The sequence below is a fragment of the Chionomys nivalis genome, chromosome 22 (assembly GCF_950005125.1).
Source record: "Chionomys nivalis chromosome 22, mChiNiv1.1, whole genome shotgun sequence".
NCBI classification, from domain to species: Eukaryota; Metazoa; Chordata; class Mammalia; order Rodentia; family Cricetidae; genus Chionomys; species Chionomys nivalis.
Genome location: NC_080107.1, coordinates 4,571,348 through 4,592,947, shown reverse-complemented (window position 1 = coordinate 4,592,947; position 21,600 = coordinate 4,571,348). Strand labels below are relative to the sequence as shown.

The 21,600-nt window shown below is 41.5% G+C and overlaps 1 protein-coding gene across 2 annotated transcripts in view; it reads left to right on the top strand.

The window, feature by feature from the left end:
* The window catches only part of Itprid2 (ITPR interacting domain containing 2), a 33,906-nt gene extending 17,581 nt beyond the window's left edge, over positions 1-16,325 (top strand). For both annotated transcript variants that reach the window (XM_057754962.1, XM_057754963.1), the window contains 9 exons: positions 1,370-1,458; positions 2,903-4,081; positions 5,858-5,935; positions 6,015-6,142; positions 6,729-6,879; positions 7,997-8,062; positions 8,671-9,129; positions 14,244-14,362; positions 15,248-16,325. In XM_057754962.1, the coding sequence (XP_057610945.1) occupies positions 1,370-1,458; positions 2,903-4,081; positions 5,858-5,935; positions 6,015-6,142; positions 6,729-6,879; positions 7,997-8,062; positions 8,671-9,129; positions 14,244-14,348 (2,255 nt within the window). In that variant the 3' untranslated portion in view covers positions 14,349-14,362; positions 15,248-16,325. The remainder of the gene's footprint in view (positions 1-1,369; positions 1,459-2,902; positions 4,082-5,857; positions 5,936-6,014; positions 6,143-6,728; positions 6,880-7,996; positions 8,063-8,670; positions 9,130-14,243; positions 14,363-15,247) is intronic.
* The last annotated feature ends 5,275 nt before the right edge of the window (positions 16,326-21,600 follow it).

The window sequence follows — 21,600 nt, the reverse complement described above, 5'->3', positions numbered from 1 at the left end:
TTTGTTCTGCTCACTTACTCATGCCCACTCTGAAGCCTGCATCGTCTCCATTGCCATTCACTCTGTGGGAGTCACACGGTGCTCAGCTTTGAGGGCAACCGGCTCAGACCTTATTCTGCTACACATCCAACAGGTCTTTCTGGCTTCTCTGCACTCCACCAAAGTTCCCTTTTCCCAACCAAATAGGCACTGTAGCTTCTAGATCATTTATATGACTGCTTAATTGTTGTGTGGAGAGTTAGGACTGAGGCGTTAAGCAAGCATTGCCTTGTTGTTCTGCATACCAGAACATTAAGAATAAAGTTCCCCTGGTTTCATGGGCTCATAGTTAAAAAGCAAAGCATCGCAAGGACGTGGAACCACCAGCACACTGACAAGAGCTCTGATGTTGCTTGTTAATTTACTGTTCATTTTTGAATAAATTAATTCCCATTAGAACTGGTGGTAAGGGTTTGTTACAATTGAGTGTGGTAATTATTCCAGCATTTCTAGGTTTGGTAAGGAAATGGAACACTACCATAACTCATTATAGAGCTTTATTAATATTATAACTACTGTTGTAGAATTATTCTGTTTTTTAATAGGATCAAAGTCACATTTCATGAACCCTAAAACTCCAGTGGGATGTTTTTAAAGCCAAGTGAACTTTAATTTTGAATTTTATTTAGTCATATTATCTGATTCAGATTATTTGGTAAATACTGTATTTGGCTATTGTTTCTGAAGCTCTGCAAGACTCTCCTGTCTCTCGGATCCTTGCAAATGAACTAGCTATAACATCCCCTCTATGGTAGCTCTCGTGTAGCTCTCGTGTGGAACAAGTGTCGTCTTGCTTGCTGTACTTAGCATCTTTCTTAAAAGCATATATACATATTTATATATGTAGAAATTAGAGCCTTGTGATGTAACAATAAACATGTTTTTACAATATTAGCAATGTTATATATTCATTGAATCTTTGACTTTGGTATAATTCTTATGAAAGAATTACTTCCTAATACAAATACTTGTATCATTACAAATACTAGAGATATTTAAATACCCTCACATTTCAAATGATTTGGTTTATTGCCCTTAATTTCATTCTTTCATACTAAGAAGATATAAAACTTTTAAAATGCATTCTACATATAATGTTCTAATTTTACTTAACTGCATTACCATTGAAGCCTAATGGGCAAGTGAATACTGTGGGTTTCTGATAGGAAACCGGACCCAGCTTTTACTTGAACTTGATTTACTTGCCATGCTTTGAAGCCGTGATTTTTCATAGGTAATCTGGGCTGCTCTTTTGGGGCTCACATCTATGAACGCGTTGCTGCCGTACAGGCCTATGCAGTTTTGTTTACCAGTGTGTTTCTGCTGACAGATCACCTGCTGAGAACTGCAAGCCAGCACTCGGACAGCAGCGGCTTCGCTGAGGACTCCGCAGACTGCCTCTCGCTCAATCATCTTCAGGTACTGCTTCTGTTGGAGTGGGCGCTCTCGCTACATCTTCAGCTTATGGTGATCTGTCCATGTCTTACCACAGGGTGGTCCATCAAGTGGAAATAGAAATAAAATGTCTGGAATATAGATCTTGGCTAAGTATTTGACTATAAATCTCAGATTTTACTCATTCATGATCTCTGAGTATTAAAAAAAAATCTTAATTAGTGACTAAATTACTTTGGTCATTAAAGTACTTGGCCTGTTTTTTTTTATTTGTTTACATTTATATATGCCAACATTTTATAATAACTTGTTTATTTGAAAACTCTTATTTCTGCTAGTTTTGTGGACTTCTGTGAAAAGTTAGACTGTGTTGGTGACCCAGGAAGCAGGTGCTTCTTTATCCTTGAGGAGCTGTGGGTCAGTTGGTATGTGTAGTCACAGAATGCTCATGAAGGTGTTCAAAATATCTTTAATAAAATTTGAAAATTAAGATAAGGAAAAAAAAGAATAAAGAGCTTTCAAGAAACATGACATTTGAAGGATAAACAGGCAAGCAACACACCCAAAAAGACCCAGGAAGAGTCAGTAAGAGGAGATCCCAATGATCTACCCTGACTAGGGTTATTGGCAGCTGATAACAGCTAGGGTTATTTTTCTTTGGAGTTCTGACCAGCCATTATTAGATTATCTGTGTTCCAGTGGGTGGCCCTGGCCCTGTACATATGGGTAAGACTGGTTAGACTCAGTGTGTTTTCAAGACTGATTTAGATAATTTTGCTCACCTGTAAGTTAGTATGAGTGGTTTGAGCATACTTAAGATAAAATAGGCTAAGATATGATACTTGGCAGGTTATGTATATTAAATACATTTAAATAAAGAACAATGGACTGCAAAAGAATTGGGCAGTGGGAAAAGGGCATATGGTTATGATGAAATAAACCAGAGAAAGGCAGCCTGCGTGATATGTCAGTGATGAGGAAGGGAAGATAAGACCCTTGGCTAGGTTTTCAAGTAAGGACGACTGCTTGCTTGAAGAAGTTTCTATGTCTTAGCATGGGAGGGAAGCTGTCCAGTTTAGGGAAGGAGCTGAAGACCGTAAGAAGGGTTTGATCCAGTGGAATCTGTGGATGGACCACCTGGTCTGGAGCCACATGATCACAAGTACAACATGGTTAGATGTGGGAAAAGAACGTGATTCCTTTCAGAATGAAGAGAAGTAATGAGAGCTAGGGAAATTATAGGTACTAGAAGAGAACATTAAGACATTTTTGTCCAATTCTGTGAGTCAGTGTCATGTGTTGGAAAAGAAATTGAAGAAAAATAGACCTTAAACAATCTCCATGAGTAAGTGGGGAGGGAGGTGGTAAGAACCAAACCGAGCACGATAGCAGACATATCTCATCTGCAGTCTTTTGTCCGTGGTGGCTCTGATTTTATTCCGATCCTCCCAAATGGTCTCCATTTCAGGTTCACGAATCCCTGCAAGCCATGGGGAGTAGTGCTGACAGCTGTGACAGCGAGACCACTGTCACCTCACTTGGGGACGACCACGTGACGCCTACAGTACAAGACCAGCCTTATTTTAACGAGTCAGAAGAGGAATCTCGTGCCCCTGTTGAGAAAGGAAAAGCGAAGGTGGCCGTAGTTGCTGACAACAGGAACGCAGACAGCCAGGATTCCCCTCAGTGTGAGACTGCAGAGAACACTGGGAGCAAAGAGTCCCCGAGGGATCCAGGTGACCCCGAGAATGCTGCCCTGGAAGAGGTTGGAGAGCTCCCGAGGGAAGGGAGTGAAGATAGCGATGTGGAGAGGGGCAGTGGCTGTGAATTCCCCCAGTATACCACACACCACATTCTCAAGTCCTTGGCTTCCATCGAAGCCCAGTGCAGCGCTGTGAGCTCTGAAAGGAAAACTGGGTTTCCCTCCTCTGTGGAGAGAGTGAATACTGCCTTGCAGAGAGCTCAGATGAAGGTGTGCAATCTGTCTGCTCAAAGAGTAGGGCGGAGCCTAATAAAATCAAAGGATCTGTTGAAACAAAGGTACTTGCTTGCAAAAGCTGGCTATCCCCTAAGAAGGTCTCAGTCTTTGCCGACCACCTTACTGAGCCCAGTAAGGGTTGTGTCTTCTGTCAATGTGCGATTATCGCCAGGAAAAGAGACCAGGTGCAGCCCGCCTTCCTTCACCTACAAGTACACACCTGAGGAGGAACAAGAATTGGAAAAGCAAGTGACTGAGCATGATGGTCAGTCTGTGGTTAAATCCACCATCTTCATCCCCCCGTCCTCTGTGAAGAAAGAAGAAGCCCCTCAGAGTGAGGCGACACGGCCCGAGGAATGCCCCCACGGACGACTTCCCCCTTGTGCACAGTTTGCTCCAATATCCCAGTCCACCTGTTCCCTTCACTCTGCCCATGAGTGGCAGGACAGGCCCCTGTGTGAACACATGAGAACTCTGAGTGCCCACAGTGTCCCCAACATATCAGGCACCTCATGTAGTAGCTTCTCTTCTCCTTTCGGGTGTCCCTATTCACATAGACATGCTGCCCACCCATACAGGGCGTGCCCTGTGAATCCTCCTTCCGCCATAGAGATGCAGTTGCGGAGAGTGTTGCATGATATCAGAAACTCACTACAGAACCTTTCACAGGTGAGAAAAGAGAGCTTCATACTTTACTGTTCCACATTCTTAAGTCACCAGGAAGTGAGAACTGAGTGGACAAACCACCTCAGCCTGTCTTCCTACTTGCCTGAACTCATCTGTACCTGCTCTCTAGACAGAACCCCTGTGTTGTGGGAAGCTGTAACTAATCCCGAGCAGTTCATTTCTGTGCTGACAGCCTCCTCTTTGAGAGAGGGACTGTTGCATGTGTTTGCCTTTAGCCTCTCCTTCGTTCTCTTTGTCTGCAACCTCAGGCTGTCCTGTCAAGAGCATCCCCAGCCTTTCCTCCTTATCTCTGCCATTTGGATGTGTGATCCCCTAACTTTCAAAGTCTTCTCATTGACTCCACTGGCACGATGTTCTCCTGGTTCTTATAGCTCTGTGACTAGGCTTTCCTCTTCATCTGCTGACCTCTGATGCTGCCTCCTGGCACAGAATTAGTCTGTTTCCATGGGCTCAAAACGGGAACTGCTCCGAAGAGAATCAGGTAAAGTGTGAATGCCCAGTGCATGCCGTCTGTTACCATGAAAGAGTGGACGAGAAGCCGCTTCGGTGAAAATCCGAGTTGCAACTCTTTAAAGAACAGTAGAGTAGACCTGTTAGATACCACCCTTGTCCCCGACAACTGTCCCGAACGATCTGCAGTCCAACCAGACATACTTACTTCTCCTTCCCCGTGGAACAGTTCTGGCTGCGGCTGCGCTGTTCTACATGTTCACTGTCCTGTGAGGCTGGGACTTCGCAGAGTCCCCTCTCTCTGTGCCTTCCCAGGCCAGCAACTTCACCTGTGGGCTGTGGCCATGAGTGTTGCTGAGGAATAGCCCCACTCCCCACCTCACCCAAGCAGACAGATGATTCTCTATGTCCTTCTTGCTTGGGTGATACTGAGCAGCAGGGCCTGCAGGGTTCTCTGTGTCCTTGACTTGGGTGATCTGCACCTGTCACTTGGTTGGGTCAGGTGATCTTGCTGCCGTTTTCCCACTGCAGAGCTCTGGCCTTGCCGCTCTTTGCTTGGACTGTAAAGCTTCAGTGGTGTCTGAAGTTCAGCTCAGCCCACTGGATTTTTGCTTCTTTTCACGTCATAGCCTCCTACCACATACTCACACACTCCTACACATTCTCTTTCACACACACACACTCACAAGCACATTCATACTGAGCATCTGCACACACTGATACATCCACACACACTCACATTGCAAACATATTCACATACACTAACACAAACACTCACATACATGCTCATCTCACACATACTCACATGTACACATTTACGCTATTCTTTTTTAACTTTCTCTTTTTTTCTTCCTTACATTGTGAGATGGGGCAAGGCAACTTTCTGTCTTCTCTGCCTATAACAATAGAATACGTCCCACTGAGAGTCTGTGTGATGCTGCTGGCTGTTCTCTGCAGCCACACCAGTGTGATATAGTCTGCTATTGCATTTGCTTCCAGACCCCCAAGTCTCAGTTGGCTTTCTACTTAATTTTCTTAAGGCAAGAAGGGAGTTCTGTGAACACACACACACACACACCACTTTTGCCTCTTTTCCTAAGCAGAGTAATTTGGACCTGAAATATTTAAGAATAATAGGTAGTATTAGAGAATAATTTCTTTCGTTGCTGATTGTAGTATAAAACATTGCTGAGTTTGATTTAGCTTAAAGAGAAATGATAATGCATGTCTAACAAGAGCCTTAGCACCTTAGAGAACTTGGCGGTAGCCACTTTGACCTGACTTTTAATCCTGTTTCATTGTTTGAAGTACCCCCTGATGAGAGGACCTGATCTTGCTGCTGCCCCATACAGCACTCCGAAGCCGTCTGTCCTACCTCTTTATGAAGTAAGTTCCCTCCCAACCGTTCCCATCGCAGCGTCGTTAGTGTCACTTGGAGGTGGAGTCACGTTCTGTTGCATTTCAGAATACCTTTCAGGAGCTTCAAGTCGTGAGGCGGAGCCTGAATCTGTTCAGAACGCAGATGATGGACTTGGAGTTGGCCATGCTGCGGCAGCAAACCATGGTGTACCCTCATATGACAGAGGAGGACAGGTAAAGCTTCATTCGTTACTGAAGTCAGAGGCTTGTCTTTAGAGAGCGGACCTTCAGCATCGCTTGGTTCACACTCTGTGAACTCTGTCTTTGGCGAAGCAGTGTAGGTAAGAGATAGGCAGAGAGAGTTTACTGAAGTAATACCTGCACCCCCGTGTGCCAAGCAAGACTCTTAGTAGTGTGCTTTACAGAGGTGACAGTGCAAGGGATCAAAGGCCTAGTCATGGGCTGGAGAGATGACTCAGCAATTAAAAGCAGTGGCTGCTCTTCCAGGGGATCCTAGTTCAATTCCCAGCTCCCACATGGAAGCTCATAACTGCCTGTAACTCCAATTTCAAGGGATCCAATACCTTCACATGTGACATACATGCAGACAAAACACAAATTCACATGAAATAAAAATAAAAAATTATTTTTTAAAAAAGACCTATTCATTACCTCAGGGTTGCTTCTGTCCAAATTGATGGAACTGCAATCTTTTGTAAACGTTCATTAGTTCACAGTATTCAAGTGTCTAGTTTTTCTAGTCACTACTGGAAATCACTCGGCTACTTTTTTCTAAAGTTCCGCTTCTCACAATCTGCAGGTATGAAGTGGATCAGCTGCAGGGCTTGAGGAACTCTGTCCGAATGGAGCTGCAGGAACTGGAGATGCAGCTGGAGGAGCGGCTGCTGGGCCTGGATGAGCAGCTCCGTGCAGTCCGGGTGCCTTCCCCTTTCCGATCCTCTGTGCTTCCGGTACGCTGTGGGGGTCCAGAGTCCCAAGTAGGGTTGTTCATAATGTGTGATTTGTTTAACCATTGGCTTTAATGGCTTTAGAACCATGCATGATGTTCAAGTAGTTTTCATCTTACTTACTGAAGATTTAATTTTGCCTTAATTACCTTCACATTATACACATTAGTTTTATGTAAAAAGTATGGTAAGTTTCATAATTAGTATAATTAGAAATACATTGAAAATTTTAATGATAATTTTCAGTAAAAGAAAAAGCAAAGATCAACATAAAAGTTCTGTTTTTGAAGGAAAAATCCCTGCTTGTAACTCCAAAGAACATAGTATATTACTCCTTTTCACCGGCCTCCTTGTTTAAGTAAATGGCCTATGCCTTTGAATTTTTTCTTTGTTTTAGTGTAGTTCCTTTCCATTCCTTGTGGGTTTTTCCTTTATGTTTTTGTTCTGATGCTAAAGATTGAACCTGAGGGCTCCCCTAGGCCAGATACACGCCCTATCCCCTGACAGTGCCCCCGGTGCCTTTCCCGTCTCCTTAAGGAACCAAGTGCAATGTCATGATGTGGTCCGTGTATACAGGAATGAAGAAAGGGACGCTGTCTGTCCTCATGCTCTGTCACCCCAGTATCTCTAATGCGCACCCCATGGAGTCTGAGCTTCACCATTGTGTTCTGTCCTCATGCTCTGTCACCCCAGTATCTCTAATGCGCACCCCATGGGGTCTGAGCTTCACCATTGTGTTCTGACTGTTGCCACTAGCTTTCGAGTTATAAAATATGTTCATTTGAAATTTTGAATTTTATCCTACTTTTTCATGTTTGATTTTGTTAAAAATGGATGTATGTTTAGAAATATACAAAGGAAGCTGTATATACTCATAGATAAAATAATATTCCAAATCATTACGGATGCATACTTCCGTGGTTTTGAGCCATCGTTCTGAGAAGTGTGTTGGGAGCAGAGCAGCAGATGTCTGTGCAGCTGTCACAGTGATACATCTGGTGGAACTCACGGCAGTTGATTGACTACAGTGCTTGGGACATCAAGTGATGTTCCTGTGACACATTTGCCGCTTGAGAAACTGTGTCCATGTGTAAGCGCGTGTGTTGTCCTTACTTCTCAGGGGATGTGCGGCAGTAGAAGTGCTGACAACTTGTCCTGCCCGTCTCCACTGAACGTCATGGAGCCAGTAAGTCTCTGTCCTCCCCAGGCCCCGGGGCATCTCGTGAGCGTGCAGTTTGCCCCGTTCCTATACAAGGCGTGCTGTTTTTAAATACAGAGGTTAGGAAGTTAAATTTATTGAAAGTGGGTTTGCCACTTAGAAATCTAGTGCCATTTTGAACCCCTAGAAAGCCAGCTTCATTGGGATAGTGATTTGTCTCCATATCATGAAGGAAGTATGCACTGTAGAAACACTTTGTTTACCCTCCAAGGATCCTTTCCTGTACATGAAGGTCCACACAGAATCTGTAAGATGACTTATGTGATCGTCATTATATTGCAGACTCACTGTCAAAGCCTTCTGAGCAGCTGTTTTATTTTTCATTAATTACTCCTCCATGAAATAACTCATACATCTGTGTGTTAACTAGTACAATTCACTGTGTTTCTTACATTCCCAAGTTACGACTTGAGATTACTGTGAATTTAAATTCGTTTTTGGAAATGAAATAGGCCAGTTGGTAAGATAGTGAAATAGAACCCATGCAGTTTGGGACAGCAAGCATAGCTGGGAATTTAGCCTTCTTAATTACCAGTCTTCGTCTTGTGAGTAAAGAACCGTGTTTTGGCCCCCAGGTCACAGAACTGATACGGGAGCAGTCGTACCTGAAGTCGGAGCTGGGCCTGGGACTTGGAGAGATGGGGTTTGAAATTCCTCCTGGAGAGAGCTCAGAGTCCGTTTTCTCTCAGGCCACATCAGAGTCATCTTCCGTCTGTTCCAGCCCCTCCCACAACACCAGAAGATCCCGAGGGCCTTCTGGCAACTCGGGAAGCAAACCCCGAGCCCGCTTAGTGGCGAGAAAGAAGATCTTCCGAGCCTCTGTGGCCCTGACGCCTACAGCCCCCTCCAGAACAGGCTCTGTGCAGACACCTCCAGAGCTGGAAAGTTCTGAGGAAGCTGGAGCAGCTGAGGAAACCTCACAGGTTGTGGGACTTACATCTCACCTGGAGGAGGAGCAAGAAGAGCTGCTGCCAGCTGCTGAGGAAATGCATCGGAACGTGGAGCAGGATGAGTTGCAGCAAGTCATACGGGAGGTGGGTCGAGTCTGGGCGTGCGTCCGGCATGCGTGTCCTGGTAGAGCTGCTCAGATGCTGCTTACGTGTGAGGCTGACTGCAATGGGTGCAGGAGCTTTCCCACTCCCCACGTGTTTCTGTGGATTTCAGCAGGGTGGTCCCACTCTAGTGCAGAAGCTGTTCATAAAGGTGGAAGGCAGGAAAGCTCTTTAGACCTCTTCCAGAATTAGAGCTGTCATTTTATAAATTCCAGTTGTCATGAGATAAGTAGGAGATTAATGATTGAGAAGAATTTGTTCTTTTTCCTTTGATGGTTGGAAAAGTGTAGAAATTGTATGATGTCATCCTGAAGTTGTACATGCTGTGGAAATGTGCAGTAAAACCACAGGGCTTGTCTGGGTAGAATAGTGCTGGAAAGACGACATTCCAGACTTCATCAGCAACACTAGATGAAAACTACCAAAACAGTAGCATGGCTTTATGCATACTTGCACAGTCTGGAAGCAGACCATACCACAGTAAAAATGCTCCTTGGACCTTGGGAAAGTTTGACTTGTGCTTGTGGAACTGGGGCTTGGGAGGGCCGGTGCATGTGGGTTACTGTCGTGTGGGGAGAAGATGGTCTGCAATCTGACAAAGCTGCACGGCCAGGTGTGAGTAGGAATGGCTGTGCGCAGGGCTGACCTTGTTGGTAGATGGGTAAGTCGTCTGCATTTGTGTTCTGAGTTCCTGGGTTCAGCTGAAAGCTGCTTTCTGTGGCCACTCGTGCATCTTGAGGATGAAGTGCAGATAAGCAGACACGACATTTGTGTCACATGCATGTTACCCAGGATTTCTGACATGTTGGAACAAACGCCCGTTTTCAAAATCAGTGTAGCTCAGGCTGCATGGTTCTTGTGTATTCTCTGGACTTGACTGTAGACTAGTGGAAGCTTTTAATTCGGCACGTTTATTTGTTCTACAAATGGAGTTAGTTTTGTCTATTGATTATGGTTGGCTAACATTTAGCAAAGTGGACATCAGGCCTCCATAGTCAGGTATCCTGTGTGGAGGAACCTGTTCCTAGGTGCGTATTTAAGCACAGGACAGTCCTTGAGTTAGATTAAGTAAGTACTCTGTGTGCATTTGCTCATGGCACGTTTGCTAACTCTGTTTTTCTTTTACTAAATTCTGATACTTTTGTTCCTCTTAGCTTGCTTTAATCAGGAAGGTCTGAAGACATGACTTCCTATTGCTCGTTTGGCATGGTTGCTCTTTAATGCATGCCTGTGCTCTCATTTTAAAAAGTGCATTGGCCTGATCTTTGTTGCAGGTAATTTCCTAGGAAGAGACTGCTCACTTTAGACCAGAACATTGATTCTTTGGCCAATAGTACAGACCATAGAAGAAGTCATTTGTTTCCATTATGCCGCCTTGGTCCTAGAGAATTACTTAATCATTTATAGGAATCTCCCATTAAATATGTAAGATGTTATACTTTGTCAACATTTAAATTGGCATGCTGGGCAAATGTTTGATGAACTCTTTAGAATGTGTTACTAAACCCTTCAGGAGAAGCCATTCAGCTCAGAATGGTACCATTTGAAGGAAATCTGCCTTAACACTTCCCCTTGCTGGCTACAAAGAAGGGCTTACCCTATATAAACAAGGCACAAACAATATTGATATACTTAGCAAATCAAACTCTCTGGAGTACTTTGAGAACATACATGCATAGATAACACTGGCCATTGCTCATTAAAATTCAAAAGCAATTCCTGTTATCATAGCTCAGCTAGGTAGTTTTATGTTAAAAGTTTATTTACAAAATATTTAAAATACTGAGTAGTCCATACTCCATTTATTTCTGACTGGTAACCTTTTAAATTTAAATGTCCATGGTACGAAATTTCAAGTTCTTACTTTCTTGTATCTGCTACCAAGAAAATTAAATTCTATCTTCCTTATAAACTTGTGTTCCCTGAGCCTCACTAATAAAGCCTCCATTCAGGATGGCGAGCTCTACCTTGGGTGGAAGAGTTCTGCAGGTGAGGATTAAACAGGCTTGGCAGGCGCAGTCAAGGAAGCTTCTTCCTGCAGTCCCTGCAAGGAAACAATGGTGACTCTCAGGCCTTTGTTCCCCTTGTGGCACCATGTGAGGTCTTGAGCACCTCATTACTACAGTGCGCTAATTCAAGGAGCCCCACTGTGGAAGGAGAAAGCGGACACAAAGCCCTTTCAGACAAGGGTTTAATACACAGTCTGCACTTACACTTTTGTCAGACTGAGGATACTCCCTTGCTCATATTGTCTGCATGACACAGTTGGGAAGAACACAGTCAGTACGGCCTTTGAATTTGCCCCAATCATTGTGATATGGTATGTGTGATCGGGGCCTGAAGCTATTTACATATATTTTAGAAAATGTACATATATGTAGGAATAAAAAGACGATATCTTGGATATGTGAACGTGTCATTTTCACAGAGGCAAATTCAACATTGAATGTTGAAGAATAAACATAAATTGCCATGCTTTTAGTAAAGGTTTTCTGTGTTTGTTTAAGTTTCTGGGCTTGGTTTACAACTGTCAGTTCATCTGACATGTTGAAACGTGTTTTGGTAAAAATACAGCTTCTCATGCACTGTAGATGCACCCTCCCGTGTCACACCAGCAAGTCACTTGTGTTGCAGTCAACAGCCCTTTTTAAATGTCAGGTAGCCCCTCTAAAGTCTGCACAGCCTTTTGGAGATTGAGCTCACAAAGGTAGTTTTACCACCATCCCTAGAATTGTCTTTCCTGAACCCTCCTGTCTCTGTATAAAATGAAGGACTTTAGAACTTTAAGAGTTCTCCATGATTAGTTATGAAATAGATATTATAGGCATTGTGTTATTTTTAGTGCTAGTTTAGATGTAGCCACTTTTCTGTCTTTTTGTTTGTTTGTTTGTTTTTTCCGGACAGGGGTTTCACTATGTAGCACTGGCTGTCCTGGAACTCTCTGTAGACCAGGCTGTCCTGGAACTCCCTCTGCTGCCAAGCATTGGAATTAAAGACATGCGCCACCACACTTAACCTCCTTTTATTGTTTTTGAGACAATATCATTGTGTGTTCCCATCTATCGTAAAATACGCCTGACAGTAGAGAGTCATGTTTGTTTGTTTATTTTCTTTTTTATTGAGACGGATTTTGCTCAAGATATACTCATGCTCCCGAGTTTAAGCAACCCTCCTGTCCCAGCCCCCGAATGACTGGGACTACAGATGCATTTCACCCTGCTGGGGTCTTAGGTATTCTTTCATTCTTTATGCCAGGAATATCCGTGTTACCCAAAATGCTTAGCATTAATTTTTAATTGGTATATCGTGTGCTAACTAACTAGTTAGCGAGTTTGTGTTTGAATGATGAGCAGGCAGGATATGTAGCAAAGTTTGTCTGACTATAGTTGCCTTAGAAAGACTTGCCTGTCATCTTGTGAAATGCAGATTTGCACTGGCCTTTTCTTACCTACTGTATTTGCCTTATAGACTGTGGCTATGACCATCTGGTGTTCATTTTTCTTACTTACTTAAAAAATGGACCTATAATGCTATGAATTTTAAAAACTTTGTTATTTACTATTCTAAAAATGGTGGTAAGAGATAAATTTAAAAAGCTATGTTTATTAGCATGTGTAGCCACGTGAGTGGTTGGTAGTGAAGGAGCTTTTGTTTCTGTTGTCTTTTTGGTGCGAGGCTCGCATTTAGCACGGAGCCATCGCTGCAGCCCTGATTCGCCCCTATGAAGAGTCGATAGAAGTCTGGTATTATGTCCCAGTTTTGCATGGCAGAGCCATTTTTAGAGAGACTTCAATCGAGATGTTTTCAGGGTGTATTTAGGAACGTGTTAGGAAATAGATCAGGCTGACAGGAAATTGTGGAATTGTAGAAAATTTAAGAGTTAGTTGAAAGCAGCACAGGACTAATTTGGGAATGCATTATCAGTTTACTCAGGAAATGCACATTTAAAGCCTTTACAAAGAGCTATTTGGAGGTGAGGCTATATCATTGGAAAGAAAAGTAGTCTTATGTTGTACTTAGACATCTAGACAAGAAAATCCTAGCTCAAATGATCATGGCCTCAGGTCTGTTTGCTTTCCTCAAAAGCAAAATGACTCTCTCTCTCTCTCTCTCTCTCTCTCTCTCTCTCTCTCTGTGTGTGTGTGTGTGTGCGCACGCGTGTGTGTGTTTGAGTGTCTGTTTGTGGATGTGGATGTGCCTGTGGAAGTCAGAGGACAACCTCAAGTGTCATCTTCAAGATGTTTCTACTTTGTTTTGTGAGACAGATCTCTCACTGACTCTGAGTTCATGCATTAGGCTGGACTGACAGACTGACGGACAGATGGGGGAGCTCCAGGGACCCACCTGTCTCCCTGGTGCCCGAATTACAAGTACACATCACCACAACTGACTTTTTTTGCATGGGTTCTTGGATCAGAGTCAGATCCTCTTGCCTATGTGGTAAGCACTTTACTGACTGGCCTTTCCCCAACCTAAGATGAAAGTTCTTACCTAAAGTAGACAGGTGACAAGCACACTGTAAAACTAAAGAATACTATTAGTGGATTGTTGTTTTGAGTATGTTTATAATATTTAAAACATAATTATTATTAAATGAAAGTTTCTTCTGTCCACTTAAAATGTATGTTAGATTAAAACAATATATAACTTCTCTAGATATTCAGTTTTTAGTTGGTGAAAACAGGCAGAATATTTCTGCCTGCCTATCCCTTTGCACTTCCAGGTTTTCTGAGCATTAGAAGCACGAATCCTGTTGATTTCACAGTGCGAGCCTCACATTCAGTCCTGCAGGTCGTTGTGAAGTAACTTACGAGACGGTTTTATCTTGCTTGTCCTATAAGAACTGTGATTATTTTCATACTATCGTTGGCTGGGTTATGCTGCAGCAGACCGCAGAGTCTGATGTGAGCTGAGGGTGGACTTGCACCGTGAGCACCTTTGTGCTTGCCATGAACACCGTGGCCCCTTCTGTGATTATCTAACTATAGCAATTAAGTGGGATGTATTTATTTCTGAAAACTAAAAAACAAAAAACAAAAAAAAACAAATCTTAGTCCTCTTATTAAGTTGTGTGTTTTTCTCTTTTTCCATTATAGATTAAAGAGTCTATTGTTGGGGAGATTAGGCGAGAAATTGTAAGTGGCCTTTTGGCAGCAGTGTCTTCAAGTAAAGCATCGAATTCTAAGCAGGACAGTCACTGAATGGAATTTATTAGGTAATATTTATTAATTCCTTCATTTAACCAGATATGAATTGGTACCTATTTTAAATTCTTGGTTTTAGGGCAGTTTGTTATCTTTAGTTAAATTTTTCTTTTCATGATGTGTGTCTTAGTTGTCCTACACTATAAAACCACATGTAACCTCATGTAAAGTATAGACAGCTCAGTTTAAGAACAGAACTGCCTACAATGTGTGTTTACTTTGGAATTTCATTATAGTAAATAAATCCTGGAATTGGGCTTTAGACCCAAAGCTTACTTTAATATTAATTAAATTATATCTCAAATGTACAGTTTATGGGCAAGAGTTTGAGAATTAGTCAAAAAATTGTAATACCTTTCCGTGTTATTTTTATTTTTTATACAGACATTCCAGAGATCCATTTCTAATCACAATTTACTAAGTAATTTTATGCGGTTTCCTTATTGAGATGAATCACTACAACTGTTTTATAAACTGTATCCCTAGCAGAGATGCTGGTGAGCATAGTAGGAACAGTGGTCTGCACGGACTGTCACAGTGGACGTGTTCTATGTCCCTGTCACATGAAATGTGCGACACATGGTTCAGCTGTGGGAAACAAGAAAATATTTTAATAAGTTATGTCATAACCAGCTCAGAGGATTTCTTTTCAAAAGACAATTAACTCTCAAAAAATATACAGCTGCCAGAGAATTATGTGCAAGTGTTCATATGTGTATGCATGTATGTGCAGATAGATAGATGAGAGTTAGATATGAAGATAGACAGTCAAATACACGTATATGCGTGTGTGTGTGTATATATATATGGATTTATTTGAATAAATGTTACATTTTTAAAAAACTTTCAAAATAGTATTTGAAGAATGTTTAATACTCACATTTCCTTCTTCTTAGGGTTGGGATGGATCCCATTAGCTGTCATCCTGGCATTGACAGTGCTTTCTGCTGGTGGAGGTATTGCTCATCCCTGGAGGATACTTTCTCCTGTACACAATGGACTGTACGCATTTCTGTATGCATAAAAACTTAAAAACATACGTAGAAACTTAGGCACTTTTCTGGCTCATTTCTAAACTATCAGACTGTCCATCTGAAAGTCTAGTATTTATTTGTTTGTCAATATTTTTCCAGTTGATGTCCTACATAGAATGAATTGTAAAACTTGAAGAGTTCCAGACATAATCAGCTTATAAGTAACATATTTCTTCAGACTAGCTTGGACAACACTGACCTCTATGAGGTATTTACTGTGCAATAACAGATTCATCTTCTGAGAGCTTGAAGCAACCAATGACTTTTCCCTCTACTGCTCTTCACTGAGTCGCTTCCAAGAAGACAAACAGTTCTGTTGTTAAAAATGCACTCAATTCTTGAGGAATCTACTGAGCAAGAGGGTAGATCTCATGAGGTTACCTACGGATACTTCATGTTCTTACACTGTAAGCCTTGTTGCTTTGCCCAAACAAATGTAATTTTATAGCTATGTGCCTTATGGTAAACACTATGTATCCCTGCATTGTCCAGATGTCTTACTTTAAGACATTTTCTCTGTCTTTTAGACTAAATAGTATTGTCAAGATAATGGGATCTGTGACTTGAATGGATAGAATAGAAATGAATAAGCTGGTTTTTGGTTTTTTTTTCCAAAATGAGATTTAGATTTGTTTTCCTCATGCCTAAATGATTTTAATTCAGTTTTAACCAGAAAAGTCTTAGTTTTTCTTTTTTTTAAAAAAAAAGTGTCCTATCCGGTATTTTATGTTTCAAATAAATGTATAAAGTAACATACAAATGTTATTAGAAATTAGTATTTTAGTATTTGTAATCTTCAATTCCTATATGTTACTTTATGTGAGAAATTTTAGTCAAAGTGCTTGAAATACTAGCATTCTTTGAAAGGCTATCTAAAAGGTTTATAAATATTTGAAATATCACATAAAGGCTGATCTCTAAGAAACAAAAACCATTAAAACAATAAAGTATTTATTTTGCTTAAAATGTTAATTTCTCATTTATTTATTGACCTGCAACCTGAAGAATTTGGATTACATTTCATGACAAAGCAGTAAGTCTGAACTTGTTACCAAGCCTCCTTCCCCCTGCTGAGACTCCTGCAGTGCTCAGGGAGCGGAGTCTCCACTACCAAGAGTAGGCACAGTAATAAAGCACTCGCAGGCTCATAAAGGCCCAGGGCCTCCCATCTAAGGTCAGGTTGACCTTGCCTTTAAATTGAACAGTTAAACTATGAAGAACAGATAAAAAGCCAGTTATGACATTCATGCCTATAATCTCAGTATTGTAGAAGTGATGCAGATATATCAGGAGTTCGAAGGCAGCCTAGATGGACTACATGTCACTGTGCCTCAAAAAATAAATGAAAAATAACATATAAAATATTATTGTTAGTCAAATGTTCCAGGAATTTAACCAGTTGATTGTGACAGTGATGGCAAACATGTAAATCAGGCATTCCACAGGAATAGTAAGGAATGCAACTATTTGGATTTTTAGATAATTTCAGTCTATTTCTAACAGAATAAGACTCCCATGTTTTGATGATTAATATTGGTGGTCTAACAGTTGAAACAGCAGGCTGTGCCAACAGACAGGTCACTTGGCATGCATTCTCTGTTATACTTTTCCTCCTGGGTCTCTTGGGAAATCTTCATGTTCAAGATGCTGAGCTATGTAGGATGATGGGAGGGGAGGGGACTGAAAACAGATACATCTTTTCATATAAAGTATGCTTAGCAGTGTCCAATTTCAAGAAAGAATTTGAGAGAGTATAATTCAAAGTGGTTAGAAAAGTCTACAAATGTGTTCTGGTTTGAGTGAAGTTTCCAGACTAAAGACAGAGAAGTGGAGAATGTGAAGGTTACACTGTTCAAAAGGATCATCAGCGAAAGTTTATCTAGCACACCAACATCGAGTTTAAGTTACCATGTGCCTGGGGAGCAGTGTTTCTGAAGATGCACACTGTTCATAGCTCAGTATACTGTGCCAAGAGCCCTACAAAGGCAATCACAGAAGACAGCCCCGAGATGATTCCTGAAGTTTGTAGCCACTGAATGATACACCAACAACAGGCAGCGCTACAGATCAGAGAAGATGCTGTACCTTTCCTTTTTAGGAAGGGATTGGCGGATAAAAGCAAGGCCATCTATGATAAACACCATAGTTTGTTACTCGTGTTCTTGAGTCATTGTTTAGTAAATCCATATATAGATGATTTATGTATGCTTCCTTCTATCATTTCTGTAGCCCAAAGATTTTATTTTAAAAAAAAAACACCTTTAAGTATTATAAAGAATATTCTAAATTAGATTCATAAACATGATGTGGGAAGTCCTTCTGTATATGTGTTGCTCTTATTGGTTAATGAATAAAGCTCCTTTGGCCTATGGCAAGGCAGAATATAGCCAGGCTGGAAGAGCTATTTAGAGAGAGTAGATGGGAGTTAGAGAGATGCCAGAAACTTACCGGTAGGCCATAGCCTTGAGGTAATACATAGATTAATAGAAATGGGTTAATTTAAGATGTAAGAGTTACTTAATAAGAAGCCTGAGCTAATAGGCCAAGCAGTGTTGTAATTAATATAGTTTCTGTGTGATTATTCAGGTCTGGGCAGCCGGGAAATCAACGCACAGTCTCTGGTTACACAAATATATATTACAATGTGTGTGGGCACCATTAGAATAATTAGGGCCATTACTTAAACCTCAGTTGTGAATCCCTAGATTTATATTTGGTCAGAAATTATACCATTATTATCTATTAATATATGCAAAAATGCAGGCATCCAAATAGAAGTAATGTTTATTCAGCCCTCTACATGTGAGGGCAAGTTGAGATGGTATTAATAATGAGAAGCCTCACATCTTTCCATGTGAAGACAAACAGTACATTTCCACTGGGGTTCTAACTGCATGTCATTATGGCATGATGTATGGAGGAGGAGAGCCCTTCTTTTGTTGTGCATCGCTCAGAGCTCAGCTTTTTCTTCCGAGTCCCTGGTGAGACTGGACCATTGCTGCTCTAAGTGCCATCTCCCTGGGTGTAAAGCAGCAATGCAGGTGTCACTTTTGTCCTCTACCACGTGTCCTCATTCTCATCAACTAATTCAAATCCTCCTTGGCTGAATCTCAGAATGGATGCAGTGTTAGGCACAAATTGATGTCCTCTTCTCTGTGCGACAGCTCTGGCCGTTCTTTTGTAGACCAAGCAGGCTTTGAGCTCATAGAGATCCCCTGCTTCGGCCTCCTGAGTGCTGGGATTTAAGACATGAGCCACCACCACCTAGCTCTGGTTTCCTATTTTTCAAGATCATAAAATTCTATAAATGATGAACATTCAATGTATTTTTTATTATTTTCTAGTCTAAAATTTCATCTCTTATTAGAGTTATTCAACCATTCTTCCACAGCCAGTAAAAAATTGAATTAAAAGACCTACTAGTAAAATTTTCTTTAAATCCTTTTAGTGTCTCTGTGTGTTAGTATACATGTATGGGTGCAGCCTATACGGTAGGTGCCCATGGAGGCTGGAATAGGGTATACATAGGCATCACTGGTACTTATTTCATAATTTTATAATAGAAGAATACTCTTAGGAAATATAAACTACAGAAAACAGCTTTCAAAGTCTTGATTGAGTGAGGTGACTCATGCCGGTAATTTCATCACTTGAAAAGCTAAGGCAGGAGGTCTGTCACAAGATCCAGGTGAACCTGTGACATGAGGCCCAGGCCAGCCTGGTCTACCACACAAAACTTGGTGTTTAAATAAATAAAATTTTTGCAAAAATTGAAGTGGTGGAATATGTGTTTTTAAAAACTTAAAAAAAAAATGAAACAAATTAAGACAGTGTGTGTGTATGTCTGTGTGTATGTACGTATTATGTGGTGGTTATGTACATATACAATGTGCATTGGAGGTCAGCAGTCAACACTGAGTGTCTTCAGTCACTGTCCACCCTGGGTTTTGAGATAGTGTCTCTCACTGAACCTGGAGCTTGTAGAGTCAGCTAACCTGGCTGAATAGTGAAGACCAGGGACCCACCAGTCTTCCGAGTTCTGAGATTACATACACAGGGCAGGTCACCTGGCTTCTACATTGATGTGAGGAATCAAACTTAGGTCTCCATACTCGGGCAGCAAATGCTTTACCAACTGAGTCATCTTTCCACCCCCAGTTTATTCTTTACTATTACCGTGAACTCCAAATTAAATGAGCTGATTTACTGTCAGCACAAATAATGCAAGCAAAAGGTCTTCAATTCAGAGTACATTATAATTGCTTTGTGAGAGGTTCAGAACATTAGATTCTAGTTGGTATTTGGTAGCCAACTGATTTTCAACTTGATATAGTTCTGAAAAAACATCAAGTCCTAATGGAATGAATATTCTCCTGCTAGATTTTGTAAACAATTCAGACCACAGTTTATGAAAACGCTCCTTTAAACTAGGCAGTATCTCTGGAAGAAGGAAATGTGCAGATCCAGCCAGAATGTTGCTAACAGAGTGACTTTTAACCGTAACTTGTCTACCTAAGAGACAGAATCAGGAAGTGTGGACAGCCATATTTCATGACCTTGAAATCTCTTACAGACCATGGAAAGAGGAGGCACATTTCAGAGGCAGGAGGCACTGCCAACTTCCTGATTTCTTATTTCAGCATCATTTAAGCATCTCCAAAACATTCTGATACAATGCTAAGTAACCCCTCCCTTCCCACACAGTAAGTGCTTCTGTTAAAGGAAAGTTAAGTGGTTTCTGGTTGATTTTCTTAGGTTGCTAGACTATCTTAGGTTCTGACTATCAGAAGCTTTTATATAAATATGTCTTGATCTCACTCATTTGAAATCTACAAAGAAAATACGTTGATCTCATAGAACTGATACTGGTGCCTACTAGAGACCAGGAAAGGAGAGAGGCAGAAGTGGATAGAATGTCTGAGCACTTACCTGGCGTCCGCAAGGCTCTGCATCTCCAGTACTGAAGAAAAAAAGGGCAAGAGGCAGGGATAAGGAGCAGTCATACATGAACCCTAAGTTACAATCACACTAGCGTGAGAAAGCTGAGACACACTAGAGCAATGGCTCTCAACCTGTGGGTTGTGATCACAAAAGACCATCAGAAAACACTGAACAGTGCCAACATTACAGTTAAAACATGGCAGCAAAAATAACTTTATGGTTTGGGGTCACCATGACATGAGGAGCTGCACTAAAGGGTCACAAGCATTAGGAAAGCTGAGAACCATGGGGCTAGAGTGATGCACTATATATTAAAAAATAAGCAATTTAATTTTAAATATTTTAACATAAGCAAATGGTAGGAGATATATATATCTAATCTGACTTAAACACTGTATAATGTAAGCATTATTGCATTGAAATATTACATGGTACCCCTTAATATATATGATATTTTTTGTGTATATATATATATATATAATCAATGTTCTTATATAGTCTTTTTTTCCCCTTTCTATAGCAGATGATCTTCTGAAGATGAGACCAACAGTAAGCCCTGCCCCGATTACTCTTCTGAATCTTAGCTAGTCTTTCATTAAGAGCTGGAGTTTAGGGCTGGAGAGATTGCTCAGTGCTTGAGAGCATATGCTCCATCTCCAGGAGACTAGCTTCAGTTTGCAGCGCCCACACTAGATGGCTCACAACCCACTTGCACCTCCAGTTCCAGGTGATGAGTGCCCTCTTCTGCATTTGTTGGCACCCACACAAATAATTTGTTTTTAATGGGGCTGGGGTTTCTATCTCTTTCACCTGTGACTGTTTGTGTATCTACAACAGGAGAGAGTGCACATGAGAGCATGGTACCGTCTAGACTATGGCAGGCTAATGCCATGCACTTGCATGTGATTCTCATTAGATGCTTGGCCTGCATCTCACCTACTGTCCTGGAAGGAAGACAAACCTAGAAAAAATGAGCCATGGAGAACAGAAGCCCCTGGCTTCTAGCTCTAAATGAACTCCCGTGTAATAGACAGCACCAAATGGCTAATCCCGGGAGTCCATTATCCTGAGTATACTCTCCAGCTTCCAGTGGAGTCCCATCTGAAGGTGGCCCACATGGCTATGAGGCCAGTTACTGCTAACCCCTGCCAAAATGTAGGTGTATGAATGACTGTTGTTTTGGTCACTAACTTTGGAGATAGTTTATGTGTCTTGTAGTTGATACCAGCTACAATTTTGTAACCAGCAATGAGATACTGCCACAACCAAAACCA